At 33.4% G+C, this 23,633-nt stretch overlaps 1 protein-coding gene across 3 annotated transcripts in view; it reads left to right on the top strand.

Annotated features, from left to right (window-relative positions):
- SYT14 (synaptotagmin 14) overlaps window positions 1-23,633 on the top strand; it is an 88,542-nt gene that overhangs the window by 41,523 nt on the left and 23,386 nt on the right. For all 3 annotated transcript variants that reach the window (XM_082756759.1, XM_082756758.1, XM_082756757.1), the window contains 2 exons: window positions 17,202-17,470; window positions 19,311-19,760. In XM_082756759.1, coding sequence (XP_082612885.1) covers window positions 17,202-17,470; window positions 19,311-19,760 — 719 coding nt within the window. The remainder of the gene's footprint in view (window positions 1-17,201; window positions 17,471-19,310; window positions 19,761-23,633) is intronic.

The following is a 23,633-nucleotide window of genomic DNA, read 5'->3' as shown; positions in this document are numbered from 1 at the left end:
CATTCATTAAGTGGGAAAAGATTACATGTATATTGTGGCTGAAATAATTCCTTGTGGCATTTTATTTGACACAGGTGTTCCATGTTAGTAAAATGATAGGTCATATAGACGCAAGAGGTAGTACTACATCAGCAAGAAAGATCACTTCTGCAATGAGCCTAGCACTTTTGCTAATCTGAGAGCTCACATTGAAAATTTGGCATTTCTTTTACTAAGATCTAAAGCTTCTGGGTATGGGCATTTTGTTTCCTAGTATTAAGGTAATATCTAGTGATAGAGGGAACCAGTTTCTTTTCCCCTCAGTTAAAGATTAGTTATCATTAGGGCTGTTTCTTGTTTGTTTGTTTGTTTTTAAATAATCCAGTCTTATCAAAAGAACATGTTGGTTTTGTAATTTAACTCTTTGTTTTGTTGTCTGTTCAGAGTAGATATTTTTCCTTATGCACATATGTATTCATTTCATAGGTGTATGCTCTAACTATATCATAAGTATTCCCTTAGAATTATTCCATGACTATTTTGTTTGTGTAAAAGATGAACCATTTTTGTCTAGCAATTAGGATATAATTTATTCTTATTTAAAGGTGTTTTTATTAATTCTAACTTCCCTGATAGACTTTTTTTTTTTTTTTTTTCATAGCCACTTTAATTGTATATATTATTTACTGGGACTTTAAATGCATCTGACATGAAAATCATGTGGTGGCAAAAATCTGTTCTCTTTTTTATTTTTCCCCTTGTTGAGATAAGCTCTGTTGTTAAAGCAAGTGCTATTTACAACACTTGTAGATTACCCTAAATTTTAGGATTTGTTGGGTTATTCTCCTTGGTGGAAAAGGATTAGGATTTTATATTACACAGTGTGGAAGTCCCATCCTGTCCTGTCCCTGTCATTTCTTCTTTTTACTCCAGTTACTTTTCTTCCACTTTATTTAGAACTAACCTGGAAATAAATCCTTAGCCAATATAACAGTCATGATTCTGGTCATTTCAGCATTCTTGAAGGTTATCTGCTGTGATGGAATGAATCACGGTCTCACAGAAGCACATGAGAATACTTGAAGGCAAAATTATTTTATTACTGAAATTCTGATTCTGGTCCTTAGAGAGAAGCTAGCAGACATGCTTAGCTGGGTATAGGATTTCCAGTGTGGAATCGCCTATGCCCAATTCAATTAAATCTTGATCTTAAAATTTGTAAATAGGAAATCCTGCTGTGTTCACCTTCTGTGTCATTTAGTATTCTGCTACCATTTGTTTTTATGTATATGTTTGTACATTTTTAGAAATAAATATATATAATAATTATCCTCCTCTTTATTTGTAACCTTCACGCTCAGTCTTATTGAAAGTTCTAAATTTTGTCCTTAAAAATGTTCCTTAAAGGTGTTATCCTGATTTTCTATTTGTTTCAATTTTTAAAGCGGATTTATGACATCCCTCTGCAAATATATCAATTTGTCAGATAAAGGTTAAAAATTAGATACATTTTATTCATGTTAAAGTCACACCCAGCTTATTTAAAGGCAGCTTTGACTTAGAGTTGCAAGCCTGAGGATATTGATTTGAATTATGCATGACTGTCTGGTATGCAGTTCCATTAGCCTGCTGGGTGGATAATGTAAACATGTTCAGAATTTTAAGTATCCTATATGAGCGGCAGGTTAAAAATAGAGCTGATAAGAGCATGTGTATTTGGAAAATCCAAATCTCGGAGAATAAAACTACAAAATGTTCATCTCTTCAAGAAGCTGACTTCAGGTGTGGTTTTCTTCCCTTTGAAAATGCTCAGCCGAGGCAAATATCACTTACATATGTGACTCGAACAGGTGACACGGTTGCTGTTGTTTACTGCAAAGAGCTGATGTTTGTACCAGAAAACATGATGATAACTGAAAGGTCAGGCTAACCTTACATCTTTCAGGGAAGGAAAAAAAAAAAAAAAAAAAAAAAGAGAGAGGGACAGCCTCTGTTCTTGTTTAAATTGCTCAACATTAGTGCTAGTAATTAGACTCATTTCTTCTTGTATTCAGGGAATTTTTACTTGAATTTGCTCAAAATTTTGTGGCTTCCAGTATTTTGTGGTTCCTGTTTTTGTTACATCTACTTGGTTTTCCCTGTATTTCAGCAATCTGTAGTTTGGTAGTACGTGCAGTGACTTCTGTACCTTTATTTTGAAATCATCAACACTAAAAACACTATTTTAATAAATTTTCAAACAGCTAGTATATTTTAGATTTTTTTCAAGGTTCCTGTGAGTTTTAATAGAACAAAAGACAACTCTGAAATGAAAAACACAGTGCCATCTAAGTTATATTTTATTAACATCTATTATACTTTGAAGTGTTTGTATTGTATTTGTGTTGTAAATGTGGCATCTGTGGCAATCTGAGTAGAAATTAAAAAAAAAATCTAGAAATATGTTGAACTAATTTTAAAGTGACGGATACAAAAAAAGTCTATTTTTTATTAATTTACAACTACATTTTCAATATATATTTGAATATATTTTGCTTGAAATACTTCATACATGGCTATGTTAAATTCTGGTTGTAATGCCAGACTGGAACCATTCTTAGATCATAATGAGAATAATGATGTATTTTCCACAAACTTTAAAGTGCTTGTTTGCTTACTTCTTAGCTAATTTTCATGTGATTATTTCTATGCAAGTAAATGTATTGCTGAAAAGCTCTTCTTGAAGATGAAGTTGATTGTTCTGCCCTGAGATCTCTTCCTGTCACATTTAGAATCAGGTGTTGTTGGTCCACACAAAATTCAGTCAATAGGTGACTCTTGAGTAGATCTGGTAAAGTTTGAAAAGACAGTTTGAGTTGATGGTTATTTTCTGAGAAATGGAGAAATAACTCAGCTGTTAAGGGACTAATGCCTAATGCTCTCCATCTGAAAAACTCATCATCCTGTTCCATGATGGCTGTTATCAGAGCAAAATTCCTTTCCCTGGCAATGAGAGACACTGCTCTGAATCATCTGCTTTTATCTGGTGCCATTTCCTACCTGTTGACCAGAAAAAAAAAAAAAAAAAAAAAAAAAGGCTTTAAAATAAGAACATCTTCAGGAATAAAAACTTTAGTTGTCTTTAGTGTTAAGGGCAATCTCATGGCCTCAAAGGTGCAGGAAACAGCAGTGGCTACTTCTTGAAATCTCTGAGATTTACTGAAGGAAGAGCTTAACCTTTTTTTACGAAGGATAGTAACTGTGTTAGTCTTGTTATTTCTTAAGAGAAAAGTAGCAGTTTGAACTATATTTACCTAAGGAGAAATGGATGATCTCTTTTGTGATTTTGTGCACAATGCAGATAATCCAGGAGAGTATTATAAACAGGCAAAATGATAAGCAGGAGTAGAGGTGACTATGATGGCAGGAGTACCAAGCCATTGTGCAAATACCACTGCTGTTTCAGAAGCTTTTTTGTTTTGTTTTTAGAAGAGGTTCCAACATTAAACTAAAGATTTAATCATGTTTTGATAATACAGATGACTTATCATCAATGCCAAAGTAGCAGTCAACTTTAAGTTCCTTTTGATTGTATTACTAGCTCTAAATTATTTTTAAAATAAATTTTTCAGGAAAAAAATGTGAGGTGTAATTATGGTTGTGTTCACAGTAAAAGCATTATGGGGTTGTTTTTCATTCCCAAATGAATGAAAACATGACCTGAGAAAGTTCAAAGTCAAATTTAAAAGTTAAAAGAAATGAATCTTATGATGTCCAGCCAAACGTGAGGCTAACCTACAGTGTTACTGTTAAAAAAAAATGAAAATGTGCAGTATGTCTTTAGTATATATCTGTTTGTGGAAAACGAATGTATCAAAATGATACAGTTAATTCTTAATGCTAGTAGAAACAAGAGTAAGTGTCGGTGTCTTTTATACTTCAGCGTATCTAGCTCAGATATTATGCTTTGAAATCCGTGGATTTTAAAGCAAGGCTGAGTTTGCGGATATAAACAAGTCAGGTAAGTTTTTGTAGAGTATTTTGCTCTAATACTTAGAGAAGTTTAGATAACTGAGAAAAAAGGACAAGAGGAGCATTGTGCTTATCCCTTCTTCTATGGCTCTCAAGTACTCATCTGCCTTTTTGGCACTTAAATGTAGCTATTCTCTTACCATAAACGGAGTCAGAGCTGAGTGATGGTTCTGAATGTGTTTATATTGATTTCATATTACAATATTTTTTCCTTCTGGGTATTCACATTTATTTCTCATATATTCATTCAGATTATGTTAATGTCAGCACTTTGGTTTTGAATCCATTGTTAATATTGCTGTCTGAGTGGAGAGGATCTTTTGTTTTCAAGAACAGGTTGGAATAGGGAAATAAAAATGGGAAAATCAGTTTACTAACTGCCCTCTTCTTAGCTGATTAGTACAAATTATTCCCAGCTTGTTGGAATGCAATTTACATTTGAAAATGCCCATAATAAATTTGTATAAAGAGGCCTAACAATTTCTATTTAAGGGAGTTTTATTTACTCAAGTTTTTGCATAATCTCAGAGTTTAATACAATGTTTCTGCAACTCTTTTAGCAAATCTCAGCAAGCATTTCATATGTTTTACATCTTCAGTGGATCTATTGATCTAGAAACACTTAAACTCTGTCAACTGGAAATAGCAAACTCAGAAGTATTCTGTGTACTTCTGTTTTCATTTTACTGCTGTTTCAGAATTGATCAGACTAAATTGTTTGATGTCTGCATCTTTTTCATTTTGCTTTCCATGTGATAGAAAAGAACCTGCTTGTTTCTTTCGTTACAAGTGCTGTTTATGGTATAGCTCAATTCTGGTGAGTGGGGATACTTCCAAGAGGTTTGGTATTCATCCTGTATAGATGGCTCAGATTCCTACTGTGTCAGTTTTCTGGTGTTTGATAAGGCACACAAAGCAGTTGTGGGAGAAAGCATATCACTTGTATCCATGGTAACTCAAAAGATACTTTGGAACTCAAAGGGATTGAATAAGCCAGAGTAATAGGTCTCATTATAAGGGCAAAATACATAAAAGGTTCATGCATATGCTTTTAATTAGTTGCCAAAAATAGCTAGAATCAGAGATGATGCAATGGAACAATAATTCTTAGTGCTAGAAATGGTCAACATTTGGAATCTAAAGATATGCTCAACTGAAAGGCTTTTATCTTACCATCTTATGGGCATTCAGACCATGAATATCAATGGATATGCTATGGTTTCTTAATCATGCTTAGGACATGAGAGTGCACACTGATAAAAAGCTCATGCATGTCTCGTATGACCACAAGTTTAGAAGTTCCATAGTGATGTTCATTCACATGGCAGTGATGCAGCTTCTTATAAATAGCACATGCAAAGCAAAAGGATTCTGTAATATTTTACAAGTGCACTGCTGGAAAAATAAACACAATAAGTGCTTCTATGTAGGAATAATAAAAGATAAATATTGAAAATGCAGATTAGTTTGAGATTGAAGTTCCAGTATATTCCAGAATAAGTCACTTTAGTTTTAAAATAGGGAGGAAAGCACTGGGGGAAAAATGTGAAAATGTAATATAAAACTTGAATAGATGCAGTAGAATTGAATTGTTGAGAACCAAAATAGAACAATGTACGGGGCACAAGGTATAGGGTATTTAAATAACCATTTTAATAGAAATATTTTAATACAGTGAATAATTTTAAAGTTTTCTGTCTGAACAGCAGTGTTTGTAAGGAATCCATCTTGTATTGCAGTGCAATTCTCCACATTATTTCCTCTGTTGCTATAGAAACTAATTCTAGTGCAGCTGTGATCGCTTATCAAAATTCTAATGTTTCAATACCCATTTCTTATTTTGAGTTATTTAAATAGCCTTGTCTTACTTTGAATCAAACTGCACATTTCATCACTACCGAATTGTTGACTGGTCAAAATGTTAATGCAAAGTGATAGCAAATACTGTTTTTTTTTCCTCTTTCTGCCATCTAAGCTATCATACTTATTGTTCAAGTTTGAATAGTGAGCAAATTGAGGCTTTTTAACTTGATAAATTATAAAGGTCAATATTTGCTTTCTAACATTGGCATTTTGTTATGGATATTACTTTCTCAGTGTAATCTTAATTGTATTTAATATTTCATAAACCTTGAATTTTTCTTGTTTCTTATATGTGGCCTTGGGGTATGTGTGTATGTATATATTTGTGTTTACATGTATGTGTTTAACAACAGTTTTATATTACATGCAGAATTCAAATGTTGGTTGGTTGGTTGGTTTTTATCTAAAACCAGTATGTTGACATGTTCATTTTATCAAAGTAAAAATGTCAGTGATGCTGAATTCTCTAAGACTTCTTAGCTGCAAGGTGTACTGCAGTAGAACAGCACCAGATAACAAAGTATTCCGAATCTCTTTCACTTCTTGTTTTGCTTTCAGTAGTTCTATTTTTTTTTATATCATGAAAGGTTACACTGACAAGGTATTTGTATTTAAATCAGAATACAGCAGTGTAATTAGTATATCCTATATAGATATACAAATATATGGAGCTATATGTTACTATAAGTTATTAAATTCCTGTATTATAGAAGTGGCTTTATAGAATTTGAGATGTCTATATTTGAGATGATCCCCATCCCTGATTACCTAGCACGGGACTATATTTTTCCAATATATATTGTAGAATCAATAAATCATAGGTTGAAAAGGTCCTGTGGAAGTTACCTGGTCTGATCTGGAAGAGAGCTAACTTCAAAGTAAGAACAGGCTGCTTTGTGTCTTAGCCGGTAGACCTTTTAAATCTTTCCAGGCATTGGACAACAGAGTCTATGGGTAAACTCTTCGGATCTATTCCAGAGTTTTTTTTTTTCCTTACATTTAATGAGAATTTTCTTTGTTGCATTGTGTATGTACATCAGTTGCATATACTGGCTTTATATATAGTTTAATGAAGTAGTTCAAACTATGAGAGCTGAGATTTTAAAAAAGAAAAGAAAGGGGGAAAAAAAAAAAAAAAAAAAGGTGTTCTGATTGTGAACTCTGTTAAACATTATTCTGCTGAGTACATGTATGTTTTCAGTTGTGATGTCAAGATCTAAAGACCATGTTGACACCAAATCCTGAGAACAGGTATAATGCTAATAGGTCTGGAGAAATACGTTGTATGCTTTCTGATGCTGTAGCAAATCTACTGAAATCTTCCAGTAATACTTTTCAAGATAATCACTCGCTTTCTAATGAGTGTACACTAATTTCATGTAGAGTGAAATAAATAATTTTCAATTTATCATACAAACATTTTGCAGCTGTAGCTGTCAGACTTTGATTGCTAATTAACTGCTGTGTATCACCTTTAAGTCTCTTATTCAACAAGCAGCATCAAACAGCAGTTTCAGGTATATACGTTTTATTTTATTCTTTTAAGTAATGTAAGAAAGGCTTATGAGAAATTTTTGTTGGATATGCATGTTTTTACTCAGTGTCACAGCCCCTAATAAGCTTAATATTTTAAGTATAGAACTGTGCTCATGACAACACAATTTTTCAGTTAGTGTTTTGGGAAATTAAAAGGTTTGAGAATAATATGCTGCACTCTGATCCTTGTTTGTTTAGCATTATTCTTTCATTGGATGGATGACAGGGAAGAACAATTTGTCTCCAGCTGTTTGATAAGACCTTATGAGCCCTCTGTATGCAATATGCAGCTTGGCCACTGTTCTCTGACTCTCACAAGCTCACCCAAAGATCTTATGACTTCATGGTATGGTTGAATGAAAATATCTTCACTAGCCAGACATATATTCATCTAGTGCTGTCAGAATTCAGCCAATTACCTGTTTTGTGAATTATATGGAAACATAGCAACAACTGCATTGTATATACAAGCCTAGTAAAGCAGCTTGTCTGTGACAGTGGGAGGTCTCAGAATCACCACAAAGAAGTGTAAAAACTCAGTTTTCAGTAATCGTGTTCCTGTATACCCTGAGAAACTAGTTTGAGGCTTTGCTGGAGTGAGTAGAGCAGACTCATGTGCTCCCTGCTGCTTAATCCGTGTCTTTTTTTGTGTGTGCATTCTTAGTCCTTGTACTGGATGTGTGAAGGAAAGATACTTTAGTTTGAAAGCATACTCATTTTCTCTGTCTCAATGTCTATTTCTCCTTTCTTTTTCTGGGTGGTTGTGCACGGAAGTGGTATTTGTGCCATTATTTCTAAGTATACTTTCTACAGTCATGAGCATATATACAGTTCATGAGCATATATAGATAATTCTCTGCTGTTGTTGACCTATTAGGGTCTCTTGCAAACTAAGATGGTCCTTAATTTTTCTGGCACATGGCTTCTAGCATCTTATTATTTGATAAAGCTATAGGATCTGTTTTAAAATAAATAAATAAATAACAAACAAACAACTGAGTTTTCTAGAATTGGTTTTACAGTAATACTCCAATATACTGTAGGAAATACCATCTGTTTTTCCTAAAGGATGTCATTGAGCCAGTGTCAAAAAAAAGAAGGGAAAAAACTGCCTGAACAGACAGGAGAAATTTAGGTCCTTTTGAATCTCACAATCTGAATTATTACTACTGTCTCTTTCCCGTAAGTTAAAAATAAATAAATATATATAAAATATATAAAATGCCTATTTGGAGAAGCCTGTTACCTCTGCTGGAATGTAGCTGGCTGTGTTCTCTAGGTTGTGTAGATTTTCACCTACAAATACACATATTTCCACCCATCAGGTATCTCTAGTTTCTCTTTTATGTCTTTGCTCTGTTGACATTCCTTTTTTCTCAGATCTGAACCACTTTTTTTTGCATGTCATATGTTGTTTTATTTTCCCCTTTCTTTCACCTTCCTTTCGCTGTCACTTTTTGCTTTATTATTTTAGGTGTTTGTAATTTTTTTGTTTCTGCTTGCATCTTTTCTGTTCTTTTTTTTTTTTTTTTCACTGTTTGCTCTTTTTCTCATTTTCTTTACAGATCTACTAAATTTCTCTCCCTTTATTTCTCCTTATTCCTTTGTTGATTTACCAACAATCAATCACTTTGTTTCCTAAATCATCATGCCTACCTTTTCTTTTTGCCTTTTTCTTCTTCTTACCTTTTCTCCCACACTATGTTGTAATTTTTTAATATTCTTTTTCTTATTTTTCAATGCAAAGCTGATAATGGAAAGTTCTGTGGTGTTCTCAAGTTAGTGGCTTGGAGGTTTACCTAGTAGTGGTAAACAATTCAGGTGTATTCTTAGACTAGTAATAATTTAGAAGGCTTGAAGTAAAAGTAAACAAATAAAACCCAGGAGAGATGGCTAGGGTACTAGACTTCAAAGTTTCAATTCCACACTTCATTGAAAGCTTTCTGTGTGATTATGAGTACTTCAGAGCTAGATTAACAACAATCTTTATTGCCTCTTGTTTGAATCTGTAATTCAGTTTTCCATCTGTGAAATGCCAAATGCATTAACTTCTACTCTTTCACCACAATATTTGTATGTATCACCAGTTATGTCTAAATCGGCATCATGTAAGTATCTTAAGTGGATGGACAGAAAATTTAACACATGTTCTTCTGAAAATTTTCATGTAGAATCATTGTAGTGCAGCACTGTGGTAGCGACTCACTCCAGCAGAGTATCATATCTCATAAAATTGCAATAAAAAAAAGGCAAAGGAATTAAAGCCAGCTTTGTGTTTCTATTTTGGAAGCAGTTCTTGATGGAAAATATCTTTCCTGCTTCATTTTAACCAATCAAGGTAGCAATAAATAAAGAGCTAAAATAAATGGGAACTTTACAGAATTTTTAGTAAAGAGTTACAAAATACAGCTACTGAGGTGAAGTTATTTTTTAAGAAACTGAAGTTGGAGTATTTTAAGCTGCAGGAAGAGTTCTCATTAAAGGTAGTACTTGCATCTTATTAATACTTGCATCTTATTTAAGTTCAAAGTATGAAAAAATGGAATTTTGGTGATTCAGGAACAGACTTAAGTACAGTGTATACTGCTGCATGGATCTTATTTGTGTCATTAAATAAAAAACTTACAACTTGGAGTTCTTTTCTGTAATATTTGGAAAACTTTGCATTATTTTTTTTGTCAAATCAAAAATGAATGTGCCTGAAATAAACCAAAAATATTAAAATGTTCAAGAACATTATATATATAAAACACATTAATCTTGTTTACAAATCATACTTCTTCCCTTACTTGAGACCAAATACAATGAGAGGCAGAACAGTACAGGAATATTATCTGTGTGTTACAATATTTTACTGGGAGTTGATTTTGTATCTCATTGGAGTCTTTTTCACCTTTCCAGCAGCTCATCCTCCTACATGACTCCTGTATTGCAGGTATAGTGGTATTAAATGGGACTGGCACTTGAGCTGTAATTTAAAGTGGTAAATGTACGCAACTGAAGTATAGCAATGACAAGAAAAGTTTTTCTACAGTCCCCATCCAGCTGCTACAGTCCACAGATTGGTCAGAAATATGGGTTTTCAGGGTCTTGAAATTGTTTACAGTGGGTGGATTCTTAAGAGCTTTTTAGCTGTTAAACTTGAAATTTTCTCTCATGCATCCTTGAATGCTGGAGAGAGATGAATTTGGATACATTTTCAGAGATGATGAAAGGCATTTCCTTGTCACCAAGGCCCTCTTAAGATTTCAAAGCTGGTTGTCAATCTCCTTCAGCAAGTAAGACTTACAGTGTATTTTAAAAGGAGGGGGAAAAAAGGGAAAATTTTATGATTTAATTTCTCTTTTTGAAAGTGGTGTTTTCACCAACAGTTTTGCTAATTTGGAAATAAATAACAGCAATCAAATGTGCAAAGTAATAGCTATTAATGTAGGAAATTATCCAACAGTGTGGTCTGAAAAGTAGTGTAAAAAGTTGACTAAAAGGTGAAACCAATATCTGAATTGAACAGAAAATAAGCTTTTAGGATGCTGAATGAACATGTTACAAATATTTTACCTAAGGAAACATAATTGTGGAAGTAAAGGCAAACAATTATAAAATTTCATTTCTTAAAGATCTCTGCTTCAAAAAAGTTTTTACAGAGTTGGACCTAAGCTCACAAAAGTGGAGTTTTTAAAACCTCCTTTTAAAAGATAAAAAAAAAAAATCTTTCAGAGAGAAGTTTTACTGATATTTGCATCAATAAAAGTAACATATTGAACCAATAGTTTTATAAAATATTTAAATATATTTTGGACAGCTGTTCAGAAAGAACTAGGTTGAACTATTTTCTAGTCAAATTAATAAAAATACTGTATAAGTAATGTGAGAATGATACTTAAATTGTAAGGAAATGAATTCAAGAGATGCTAATATATAATTTTCACTGAAAGACGACCAAAATATTTGGGAAGGAAACAAAAGAATGTCTTTGACAGTTAGTTCACTATAATGTTTTAATAATGCATTTGTAGTTTAAATGTTCTAATTTAGGCTAATTTTGGAAAGAGAAAGCTTGGAGTGTTTCACCAGTGTAGCAGTGTTCCATATTCTTTATAACAGAATGAGTATTTCTTCTTGCCACTAGACAGGAAGAAAGGTCTTACAAATCAGAAGTGGTGGAAAGTGAAAAAAGTGGGTTTTTTTGTTTTTTTTTGTTTGTTTGTTTGTTTGTTTTGTTTTTTGTTTTTTTGTTTTGTTTTGTTTTGTTTTTAAGCAACCAAAACCAAGTTGTTCTGAAGGCTTGTGATGTAAACAAATTATAATAATAAATTTAGTATGCAAGAATCAATAGAGTCAATAGGTCTTAGATCTCTCTTGAGGAAGAAAATTGAAATTAGCCTAAGAGCTTTTAAATCCTTAAACACTGTTTTAATTTCTATGTGTCTGTGATCAAGCTTGTAGTATATGTAAATTTCCTAAATATTAGGAAACAAAGGATTTTTTTTCCAAAAAGTTGTATGTGACTGCTTTCTTGTTTAATGGTGAATTGCTTAGTGTAGACAGTATTTTTACTATGAATAAAAGTCTAAAATATGGCAAATGGAAGAAGAAAGCTGATAAGAATTTTTTCACTTGCCCATAATCACTTGGAACAAATCCTGTATTCCCCTTATTTCATTAAGCAAGGCTTATGCCATAACTCTTTTGGAACAGGAATAATATAATGCTGAGGTAATTTGTTTTATCATGAAATAATAAGTGTTTTTTTTTCCTCACAAAGATGAATATAAGATTTTCATTTTAAGGGGAGGAGAGCCCTGAGGTTTCATTCAATATTTAATGTTTATATTTTATACTCCTCGTAATGTGGGGTAATTCAGTCAACGTAATATTTTAGATGGTAGAAAAGTTCAAACATGAAAATTCCATTTGGACTGTCTGTGCTGCATATCAGAAATCTCTAAGGGTATTTAATCATTCAGAATAAGAAAGGTTTCTTTAATTTTTAAACAAGTATTTCATTTTATGTTTTATTTAAATTGTCTTAACATTTACATAGAACCCCTTGAAGGCTTGAAAACTTGAAATTTATGTTAGATTAAAAAAATAATTTTGAAGTATGGTGTATGTGGAAACATAGGAGGAAAAGATACTGTTTGAGTATAAAGATATTCATGGTAATTACAAAATATAGCTTGCAAAATTATTAATTTATATAGTGATTATTTGTTTTGAAGTAACTGGAAACCAGATTCTCAAAGAGGTTTTCTGTTAATCCTGCCTCCCACAATAGCATGAATATTTAAAAGAGTAATATATATGAGAAACTAAAAGTTGCAAAAGTGTAGTTAATTATTGCTTATGAGACATGGGAATTACAACCATGGGGATAACTTCTTTTTCTCTATGTTGAAATGGACATTCATGGAATTAGGAAATACGGGCTAAAGAAAGCTTGGTTTCTGATGCTGTTTCTGACAACCTCTGGGAAATTTAATTAAGGCAGCAAAGTCTAAACATTGTAACATGGAAAGGAACATCGCCAGCTTCATGGTAAAATGTTGTATAGCCTAGCGTGGTCCACAAGGGACCAGGGCAGAGAAGAGAAATTAAGAACACTGAGAGCAGAAATATCAAAAGGTAACTGAAAACCTAAAAGAAAAACATTTTGTATAGAAAGTTCATATATCTTTAAATTGGAATTCCACATGGAAAAATGACTTTGAAAAAGTCCATGTATTTTCTCATAGTTATAAATTGTGTATTCTAGGAATACTCTAGTCTTACTCACAAATGTAATCGCTGAGTCAGATTTATTGACAGTCTCTTGAGGCTGATGGCAAGATATATATTATGTCCCCTCGGCTTTCAATCAATCCCATGTAAAGAGATTTAGGAAAACAGATTAACCTTGGTTGTTTAACAAACAGTACTAAAAAGAAAGCATTTATTTACTTCTGACTTAAATGTGCTAATGATAGTTTATGTGCTCTAATTTCTGAGCATACCAGCAAAATGCTAATCTGACTTTGTCAGGTATTTTGCTTGTAATGTCTGCTTTCTTCAGCTGTTGAGCTAGTATTACACTGTTAAAATTGAGTATTTTTCTAGCCCACTAAAGGAAGAAAATTTTAATTAAAGCAGTTAACACCTAAAATTGATTATGCAAATCTGTTTATTGAGAGCAATACACTATATTCTCAAGTTAGAGTTTACCCAATATTTGTTACTAAACAACTTTGTTTCATTCATGTTATGACAATATCAACTTATTTTGGGTGGAAAACTGGATGTTGGATCTTTATCTGTACATTTATTTTTTCCTTTTTGTTCTTTCCTCCCTGTTCTTGCATTTCCTGCATAGGAGGAACCTCAGGCTGTACAAGATTTGGTTTCTCTGTATTAATCGTGTCTTCCGGATTTGGGATATATGTTGACTTGCTTTTCACACTGACTGGTCCAAACTGTTGCGATAACTTAATATGCTGAAGTTTACTGGGGGAATTGGTAAAATATATTTTCTGTATCGTTTGAGAGAAGAAAAATTTATGGTAAACTAGCACAGAAAAGATGCTCCAATTAATTTTGGATTTTCACTAACAATTTGCTTAAGTATAACTCTTCAGCAAGTCTTAGCCACATTCACAGGTCTATGAAAGGCATTCTTTGTGTGACAGTACACAAGTATGCATAAATGTAACTGCATATAAGTTTACACTTTAAAGACACAAGGTGTATTTACAGATCCCATATGTAAATAGACATTTCAGAACATGCTTTTTTTCCAGATCCAAACATTTTTATTTAATATAACCAGGGGTAGGCCAGCATGCATTAGCACTGTTTTCTTATTTTAAACTTTGATACATATGCAGAGTGTTGTTGATTGATTGATTATTTTAGTTACTACTTCTATGCAATTTTTAAGGAAAATACCTAGTATCAGACATTATTCAATGTTGCTGTATTTACTTCTGTCTGTGATACTGTTTATTTTTGATATCATCAATAATTATGTAATCATGTAGTTCAAATGACATCATAGTATTTTCAGAGAACTGTAACATGAAGTCATCATTTTAGCAAACCATTTACTGTGGGGAAGGGGAAGTTAATTTAAGATGAGATTTGTTCAGTTAAAAAGGTTATTTTAAAATGTCTTTTTATTTAGAGAAAACTTTTCTTCAAAAACAGTGTATGCATGTTGATAAAGATGTCCTTAGACTTTTAAACGTGATATGGGGTATTTGTTTTAAGTGTTTACACATTATTTCTGTTTGGTAACTAAACTTTCAGAAATAACTAGGTAAAACCTGTCCCAGTGTTCTGCTTTTCTGAGATTTTTAAATCACAGCTGGTTAATAAGAATTTTATTTTTTTCACTTCTTCCCCACCTACATTAAAAGTACATTTTCTGTCATGCAGCCTGTGCAGTTTTCCCACAGGGAAATATAATGGAGTTCATCAAAGTGGAAAAAAGTGAGTCACAGAGCCTTTTATTTACTAATGTAAGACAATAATGGTGTTGTTAGTTACCCAGACACATTTTTGTTTCTTTAGATTGTGAAAAAGCTGGGGGTTAAAAAGGCTTTGCAGACTACAAGTAAAAAAGAATGACATTTAGTCATAGTTGCATTATATTTACTCTATCTTTAAGGCTGTTATTGCCTTTGAGCAACTATGAGCAGAAATTTTGTTGCTCTAAGTTTAAATGCATACTTAATTATTTAAGTAGTGAAAAGATAGTCCTGTTTTGATGGTATAGAAAGTCAAATGATATTTATTATTTTATTATGATTAAAATATCAGTTTAGAATCTAAAATGGTGCCTATCTAGTTTCACAGGCAGGAGTTATATGATGTCCAAAAAAAAAGTGCTTTCGCATATCTCTGTTTTCTGCAGTTTAGATCTTTCCCATGGTTCCTGCATGGTGATTTCAAGATTCTGATTGTCCTACTTGAGAACTCGGTTTCACATGTAAGGCTCTATGTACATCTGCAGGACCAATGGCTGCAGTTGGACTGTAGGATTCCCTGCCTGCTCTTTTTTCTTTGCCACTCCCTATCTGGGACTGGCATTTTGGGAGTTAGTGGCACTGGGCTAGCTAACAGCAAAGGAGCTTTACCTGGGATCGCTCTGAATGGTAGGCTGCCTCTGATGGGTTTATAAGAGGAGAGAGGATTCCTGACTCCAGGATCATTTTCTAGGAGCACTTTGCATTGTTTTAATCACTCGTTTGCCTTAGCTACAACTCAGAGAATTTCCATTAGGAGCCCAGTGGTATAGAGAAGAGCCCTGCATTCCCAAAAGAGATGAACTTTGAGGCCTGTATATATTGATGCTGTACATATACTCCATAATGAGCTGTGGTGTTCCTGTCCCTCCATTGCCCAACTCTGGCAATCACAATGGACCGTGGCTCTCTTCTAGCCAATGTGTCTGGGTTTGCTTCCCATGAATGCTGAGACTTCTTGTTGCTTGAGAGTGCTGTGTTACTGTTTTCAACTTTGTTCCATAAAGGGTAACTCTTAGGCATAGTCTGTTTGTTCAAGTGATACATTGAAAAAACTTGTTATTGCCTCTGAAGTAATTAAAAGGTTCATATACTTGGTGAGAAATTAGGACATAGGCAGGGCAATCCCTTACGCAAAAAAAATTGATGGTGAAACTAAAATATACCACCTTTGTCATGTAGGAAGGAAAATAATTTTCTTTCTTAGCAGAATCTGAAATCAAAACTTGAGTCACACTAATGCTCATACTTCTGTTAACTTCCTTTTTTTTGATAGATTTTCCTTTGTGTGACAGCAGTATGTCTGAAATTTTTGTGTTTAAGTTATTCCTATATTTGTGAGGTGCATTGAAACCTTCATTAAAACCTCTATAGCTGACAGAAATGATATGTGAAACAGGTTTTACATGTCCTTAGAACTACTTTCATTTCAGCTAAAGAATACTTACTGTCTTTTCCCAACACTGTGTAACACTGTGTGGTAAAACATGAGACCAAAAATTGAAACGTAATTGTTTGGAATTAACTTTCTGTATTCATAGCCATGCATTCTGGCTTTATTTTCTGAGGACATATATAACCACAGTTCCATCTATCAAATATCTAGTTTAATCTGTCTGTATGAAACAAAGATGTTAAGCATCCAGCATTCACCCCCAGGCACCCGATTGCTCGTGATACTTTTTCTGTTATTTTTGGTGGCTGGACCCAGTGTCTACGTTCTTAGACACTGGGTATGTAACCTGTAGCCACTCTTAATAAGTAGAAAGGAATCTGTCTCTGAGATACCGCTTCTTTTATTAAATTCACAGGTGAGCAGAGTTCACTTGTGTGAAAAGGCTTGTGTCAGCATTTATTACTACTTATTTGTCCTCAGAGTTTAATTAACTATCTCCCTGGGTGAGCAACTACATGGGAGGTAATCAGAAGTTTGATATCATGGCTTTAGGGAGTGTATTTTGTTTGCTTAATTGGTCTACATTCCACCTGTGCAAAATGTGACTCAAGATACCCAAAGGTTTTTACAAGGTAAGCATTACCAAAATTCAAACCTAGACTTCTTGTCATGTCATATTTGTGCTATATTTATTTATATATGGTTTACACAGTTCATTTTGACTATATATTTAATCCTTTGCTTTTCTCCACATCTTTCATCTGAGATCATTTGTTTCCATTTTGAATTAATATTTTTTGGCAGTATTTGTTAAGAACAATTTTTAATATTCTGTCCAGAACTGGACTTACTGTTTTCTACAGAACTTTGAACAGTAAATAATCAGAACGTAAGTAAAGAATTTTCATTATTCTCAGCTAACTGCATTCAGAGGATGAGAAGAACACCTCCGCTAGATGAACTGCAGCCACCTCCATACCAGGATGATAGTGGTTCTCCTCATCTTTCATGTACGCCTTCTGAAGTTGGAGACAGTAAATGTGAATTTTCCCAGTGTAGCAACAGTCCAAGATGTTCATATAAGTGTCCAAGTGAGGGAAGCACAGGACACGAAATAGAAAGTTTTCATAACAAAGGATATGAAGAGGATGTACCAAGTGATAGCACAGCTGTCCTTAGTCCAGAGGTAAATGAACACAGTTGAATGTTCTGAAGTATCGCGCAATGCAACCTTTTGAGAGCTTTTTTCTAAAGACCAGTGTACAGAAATATAAACACACATATTACAGCTCATTAAAATATATATATATTTGTAAGAAAATACTACAACTGGATTTCAGATTGTTCTTTATAGTTACTAAGTTTTAATTTTCAAACAAGTTCCCAATAAGAGTGAATTATTTCTTGTTTTTCTTCCACATATTTTTCCTATGGATCTGTTAACATTTTACAAGTTGAACATCTCATAATATATCTTTAATGGTGGGAAAAAATTATAAAGTTTATTTATTTATTTATTTTTATTGATAGTATAATAGAGATTTGGTCCACTTAATTTTCCCTTTTTCCATTACAAACTATAATGATATCTATTTAGTATTACTACAAAGAATTCATCTTTTATTGACATTTCCTTGATATATCTTTAACAAACAATTACTGCACTGGTATGTAATGGGTACTGTTTTACTGATGCAATGTGCAGAAGAGCCTTTTTTTGGTACAGTTTGTCTTTTGTCTTTAACTGAAGTTTTGAAGTACATATTAGGGAGAGGTCCTGATGTGCAAACAGCTGTTTCTGTCTTAGTAAACCCTGTGGTAAGTTGTTGCATTCTGAGGTGTTGGTGCAACATCTGGAAGGCCCACCTGCTATATGAATGCAAGGTCCTCCAATACCTAGCTGTCTGCGTGTGTCTGGCACTCTGCTAGGACTGCAATCAGCACAAATTTCATTACTGAGAAAGGCATAGTGTGTACATATGATCCTCAAACAGTAACAAACTACAAGAGATCTAACCCTGGTTCTTCTCATTACACATCATACCAGGCAATAGTGTAAGTGTACAATAAGAATACAGAATATTGTCAGCATATTTTTATAGACACTCAACTTGTAGAATGAAGTTGTCAGAGGAAGGAATTTCCATAGCTATGTAGCATCCAGTTTAAAATAAGAACATAACATTTTTAGATTGGAAAGGCTATATTGTAGTATCTATTTGTATAAGCAAGCATACTTTGATAGCATGAAAACACACAGGAAATATGTTTATTTTACCTATTTGGGATAACTTATGTAAATATTATGTTGAGCCCTTTTAAATACTGTTTCAGTATCATTATCAAACTAGTTGTTTTAAAAACATAGTGGGTGAATATTTTATTCAAAAATTGAAGTGATAATAAGCAGTTTTAAAATTGTTTACAGTGTGGTTTTAGGAATGATGCTGTTTATGGAAAGTTCAGAACAGACTAATTTGACACAGTTCTGGTAAAACTGCATCAATAAAACCATGGTAATTTTTGGCACATCTATAGAATCTTTGTTCACTGCAGCAAGAGCTGCATGTGCAAATAAGTATTGTAATTCCTGTATTCTTTGCTGGCATCTCACTGTGTTCTCAATCACCAGGCAGGTCTTAAAGCACTACAAAATGTTAACTTAAAATGTGTGTATACTCACACCAAAGTAAGGTAATTATATCTTGTAACATATGTGTATGCATTTTAACATGTGGGACAGAGAAGAAGAGATCATAAATACAGCCTAATTTAATCCAATCTATGTCTGATTGGCTCCTGGCTTTTGGCAGTATTGGCCAGGTAAAATCTTTTGATTTTTTTTTTTTCTTGGCTGCTAGTCAGCCATCTCTTCAGGCTTACAGTGTTTAATTACTTTGTTTATGAAATGAACAAAAAGATCATAGTCCCTTCATTTTGCTTAGAGAAAGCTATATAGTTCCATGCTAAGCTTAATAATATAATGCAATAAATAAATAAATAAAAGCTTTTTTCTTCTTCTTCAGGATATGTCAGCTCGAGGATCATCTTCACAGCTTCCTAAACCTTTTGATCCTGAGCCAGTAGCTAAATATGGCACACTGGATGTGACTTTTGACTATGACTCACAGGAACAGAAGCTTTTGGTGACAGTGACAGCTGTCACAGATATTCCTACATACAGCAGGACAGGTGGAAGCTCATGGCAAGTACACCTAGTTCTTCTCCCTATAAAGAAACAGAGAGCAAAAACCAGCATCCAGCGGGGACCGTGCCCTGTCTTCACAGAGACATTCAAATTTAGTCACGTTGAGTCTGAGATGATTGGGAATTACGCAGTTCGCTTTCGACTTTACAGCGTACGTCGCATGAAAAAAGAGAGGATTGTGGGAGAAAAGATTTTTTACTTAACAAAATTGAATCTTCAAGGGAAGATGTCAGTGCCAGTGATATTGGAACCTTCTTACAGTCTGTCTGTGAGTATTAAATGAAGCAGAATAACAATGCAATGATATACATTGTCCTGAATTTTGTAAGAATGGTGTATATATTTATAGTCATCACATTCACTGAATTTCTTCAACAGTCATAGCACCGTATTAACACCAAGATGTTTTCCTGAAAGCTTCTGTAAATACATTCAATTTCCACCTGCAAAAGCTGCCTGTATTTTTCCTTTTAATTACTTAGAATTTCCGATTTATAAGTAGGCACATAGTGGTGAATATATGCATGCATGTATACATGCATGCTACATATGTATGCATTTAATTGTATATTCTTTACCCTGCTACCCACAGCACTTCAATTAAAAAATAAGAAAGAAAAAAAAAAAAGCTATACTAGCCAGTGCCCTCCATCTGTTGCAATTAAATCTTGGTTGCAATAGTTATTTTTTTTTCATGAAGGAAAGATAGGAAAGAGCAATTCTGAGAGTGCAAAGACATTTTAATAACTTTAGTTTAGAATCTTGTAAATAATTGATTTCTGATTCAGTCTGAAGTGAAAAATAGTGTGAAAAGTAGTGCAAACTACTAGCAAGGGATTTTTTGATGGAAAAAAGCTTGACGGTCTGATGGACAATTTTTTGTCCCCCCAAAATAATTTATTGATACTTTTTGAAATAAAGCAAAGCAACTGTAATTAGAGATAAACTTAGTTATCACTATCAAAAAACACTGGAGTTATCTGTATCTGTATTATCCAGCTGTCCAATGGTGAGGGTGGCTACCAATAGTACAACAGATTCCAGATAAAACTCCCTTTTTCCCATGGGATCTTTAGCTTGTATCTCCTGTCTTTCATGAGGTTGGTTTTCAGATTCATATTAATGATTATAGCATCACTGTCTGGGCAGTGTATCTCCTTTTTGTTTTTGTAAGTATTTAAATATGCTTTTGTCCAAAAAGAGAATGTTTGTAATGTTCTAGTCAAGGCTTCCTAGACAAGGAGGATTGGTTGCTTAAGATATGACTATTTTTTAGATAATAGAGTTCTTGGAGAAAGAGAATGTGGCTTAACAAGGGAATCCTTCCCCCCCCAACTTTTTTGAAGGAAAAAAGGAGAAGGAAAAGAAAGCAAAAGATTTTTTCAGGTAGAAAAAAATGCAGTTAATTTGTTCTGCATTTTCCAAAAAAAAAAAAAGTGTATCAATTAAAATGGCATTTCTATCAAACTTGAGTATTGCAAAGGCATTCAAAATAAAATGCAATTGTATTTCACCATTAAAAATAAATTACAGAAAATCAGCAAAAACTGAGACTAAAATGTGGATCTGATGGAGCATCAGCTGATGAAGAAGTATGAATCAGTCTGTTCCAAGGATGAAGTAGTTCACTTACCTACTGTGAACTTTAAAAATGCCAAGTTTGCTAGTTTAGTAGCTAGGAAAAAAAAGGCCCCATGAAAAAAAAGCACTGAATATTCTAAATGTACTGCTAAATTTGTGTGTGTTCTCAATTGGGTCTGGTTTAATAATAATAATAATAATAATAAAAAAATATAAAAATAAAAAGGAAAAAGAAAAAAATTACCAATGTCAGTGAAAGAGGCCAGTGCTTTTGATTGGTATATTCCGTATGTGCATTGGGCCAGGCTTTTGATTGGTATATCCCATATGCACTTTGGTCATTATTCTTTATTATTTTGGGGGGCTTTTGTGGCAGAGAAAGTAGAAACAAATTTCAAAAGGAATCAAAGATAATGAGATTGTTATTAATTTTCTGTGAAGTTGCCATGCCTACATTCTTCTCTTGTCCTTATTTTTGGGAGGAAAGGAATGCAAATAAGTAATACTGGTAGGAAGTGAAATGGTCTAGAGATTGTTGCTGTAATGGTGCTTAGGCAGATTTCTGTTAGCCTTGCCTATTGCTTGAAAGGAACGCTCATAGTCTTGATAGCTTGAATAAGCATCCATGGGTTGTGTTTGTTGTTTTATTTAAAAAAAATATATGCAAATCAGTTTTTACAGCTTTAGAAATTCATTCACGTCTGAGTATCTATTTTTGTATTATTTATAACCTATATCATGCTTTTTCAGTGAGCAGTTCTATTATAGGATTTAACATACATGTATAGTTATTTTACAAGAATGTTAAAACTTGTCATGTTTTTAGGGTATCTGACTGGAAGTGGGAGGACATGCTGGGTCATTGAGTTCAAGCCCTGGGTATTACAGACAGCCAAGTCATCCTGTTTAAAAAAATAAATAAAAAAAAAATTGAATTTTCATCTGAAAAGATCAGGTTGTTTCATTTCCAACCTTAATTTCTTTATGGCCAATTTATAACCATTTGTTCTTAGCTTAATTAGTTCTCTTGTGTTTGCCTCTGGGTGTGTTTATACACATCGGTTGTATTCCTTCTCAGCTGTCCTTTTGCTAGAATAAGCCAACAATAATCTTTATGCCCTTCTAATCATAAGCTACTTAGGAGTTACTGAACAGGAGAAGGTAAGTGTTGTTTCAGTGTAGAGAGATCCAACTGTTCAGGAATATTTGTAACTATAAAATCCATGATGAGGGTACATCATAAATTCTGAATTAAATATACTTTGCTCAGTTGTAGAATATTTTGTTGCTGAGAAATGTTTGTATTTGACAGCTTTTTATGAAGATATTTGGACACATGACAATTGCCCTGTTTTTTTCCACTGATTCTCATTATATGGATTTTATATATTAAATATACCTTCTGTCACTGAAATTCTTAATCCATTGAAACATCTATGCTAATCTTTTCTGCAGAAATGTATTTTATTTGCTCTGTCTGATACTATATTAATGTATTTTATTAGCTAATCATCTGCCTTATGATCTTACAAGAACAGTTCATATGTTGTGAAGTTTAGTATTTTTTCAGTTATATACTAAAGCTGCTCATAAGAGAATCTGTGTAAAAGTGGACCATCAAGTTCAGTGCCTTTGAAACATAGTGGTATGCTTCCGTGAGCTGTTCCTGCAGCTTTCTCTGCTTATTTTTAAAGTGTGGAAAGTTACCTGACATGGTGAATACACGATACTAGTATGTTCATTAAACAGGTTTCAAAGCTACAAGTGGCTTCAGATTCATATGTTCACAAATCATCTTCCTCAGTGAAGATTTCAGGGTATCCCTCACCTTTCCATGCTTCAAATAATGCTTGCATAGTACCTGTTGCCCACAGTCTTATTGCCGTTTGTCTTTAGGTATGTTGTCATATATTATTTCCTCCTTTCTTCCTCAAAACATATCAAATTTTGCATGAGCAGTTAAATTGTTGAGGCATAATTTCCTTTGGATTTATCCTACCCCATGTCTGCCCCTGTAGTTTCAACTCTTTCATCGCATTCCCTAAGACCACTTTGTTACGAGTTGCTGTAGTTCTCCTGTGTAACCAGGGAATTCCTCTTCACGCAGTATTGTCAGGCCCCATATTTATCACATGTTGAGTAAAATGCCTCTAGCTGCCTTCTATGTATGCTTGACTGAGCAAGAAGCAACAGAACTAATATGACTGTTTATGTCACTGTTACCTCAGACTCCCTGTCCCTTTCGGATTTAATAGAAATTCGCCATTGCATCAGAAGTTAATAGCAGGGATGGACACTGCTGTTTTGCGTATGTATAATTTGTTTAGGAAGACCTGATGCTCTTAAAGATATTCTAGTTTTAATGCAATGGTTGACAATTTTTGTTCCTTTCTCTTGGAGTTCAGAATCCATTGCAATGCTGTTTATTTTTCTTCAAGAAGTCCCCATGGCCCTGTCTTCAGTTGTTCTTCACTCTTCATACACAAAGAAGTTTTTCCAACAGTGAGCAGCAGCCTCCAGTACTTGATAATAAAATCATAAAAGCATTTTATTCAGTAAA

This window comes from Aythya marila (assembly GCF_965140915.1).
Source record: "Aythya marila genome assembly, chromosome: 3".
Taxonomy (NCBI): domain Eukaryota; kingdom Metazoa; phylum Chordata; class Aves; order Anseriformes; family Anatidae; genus Aythya; species Aythya marila.
This window is presented reverse-complemented; position numbering and strand designations above follow the sequence as displayed.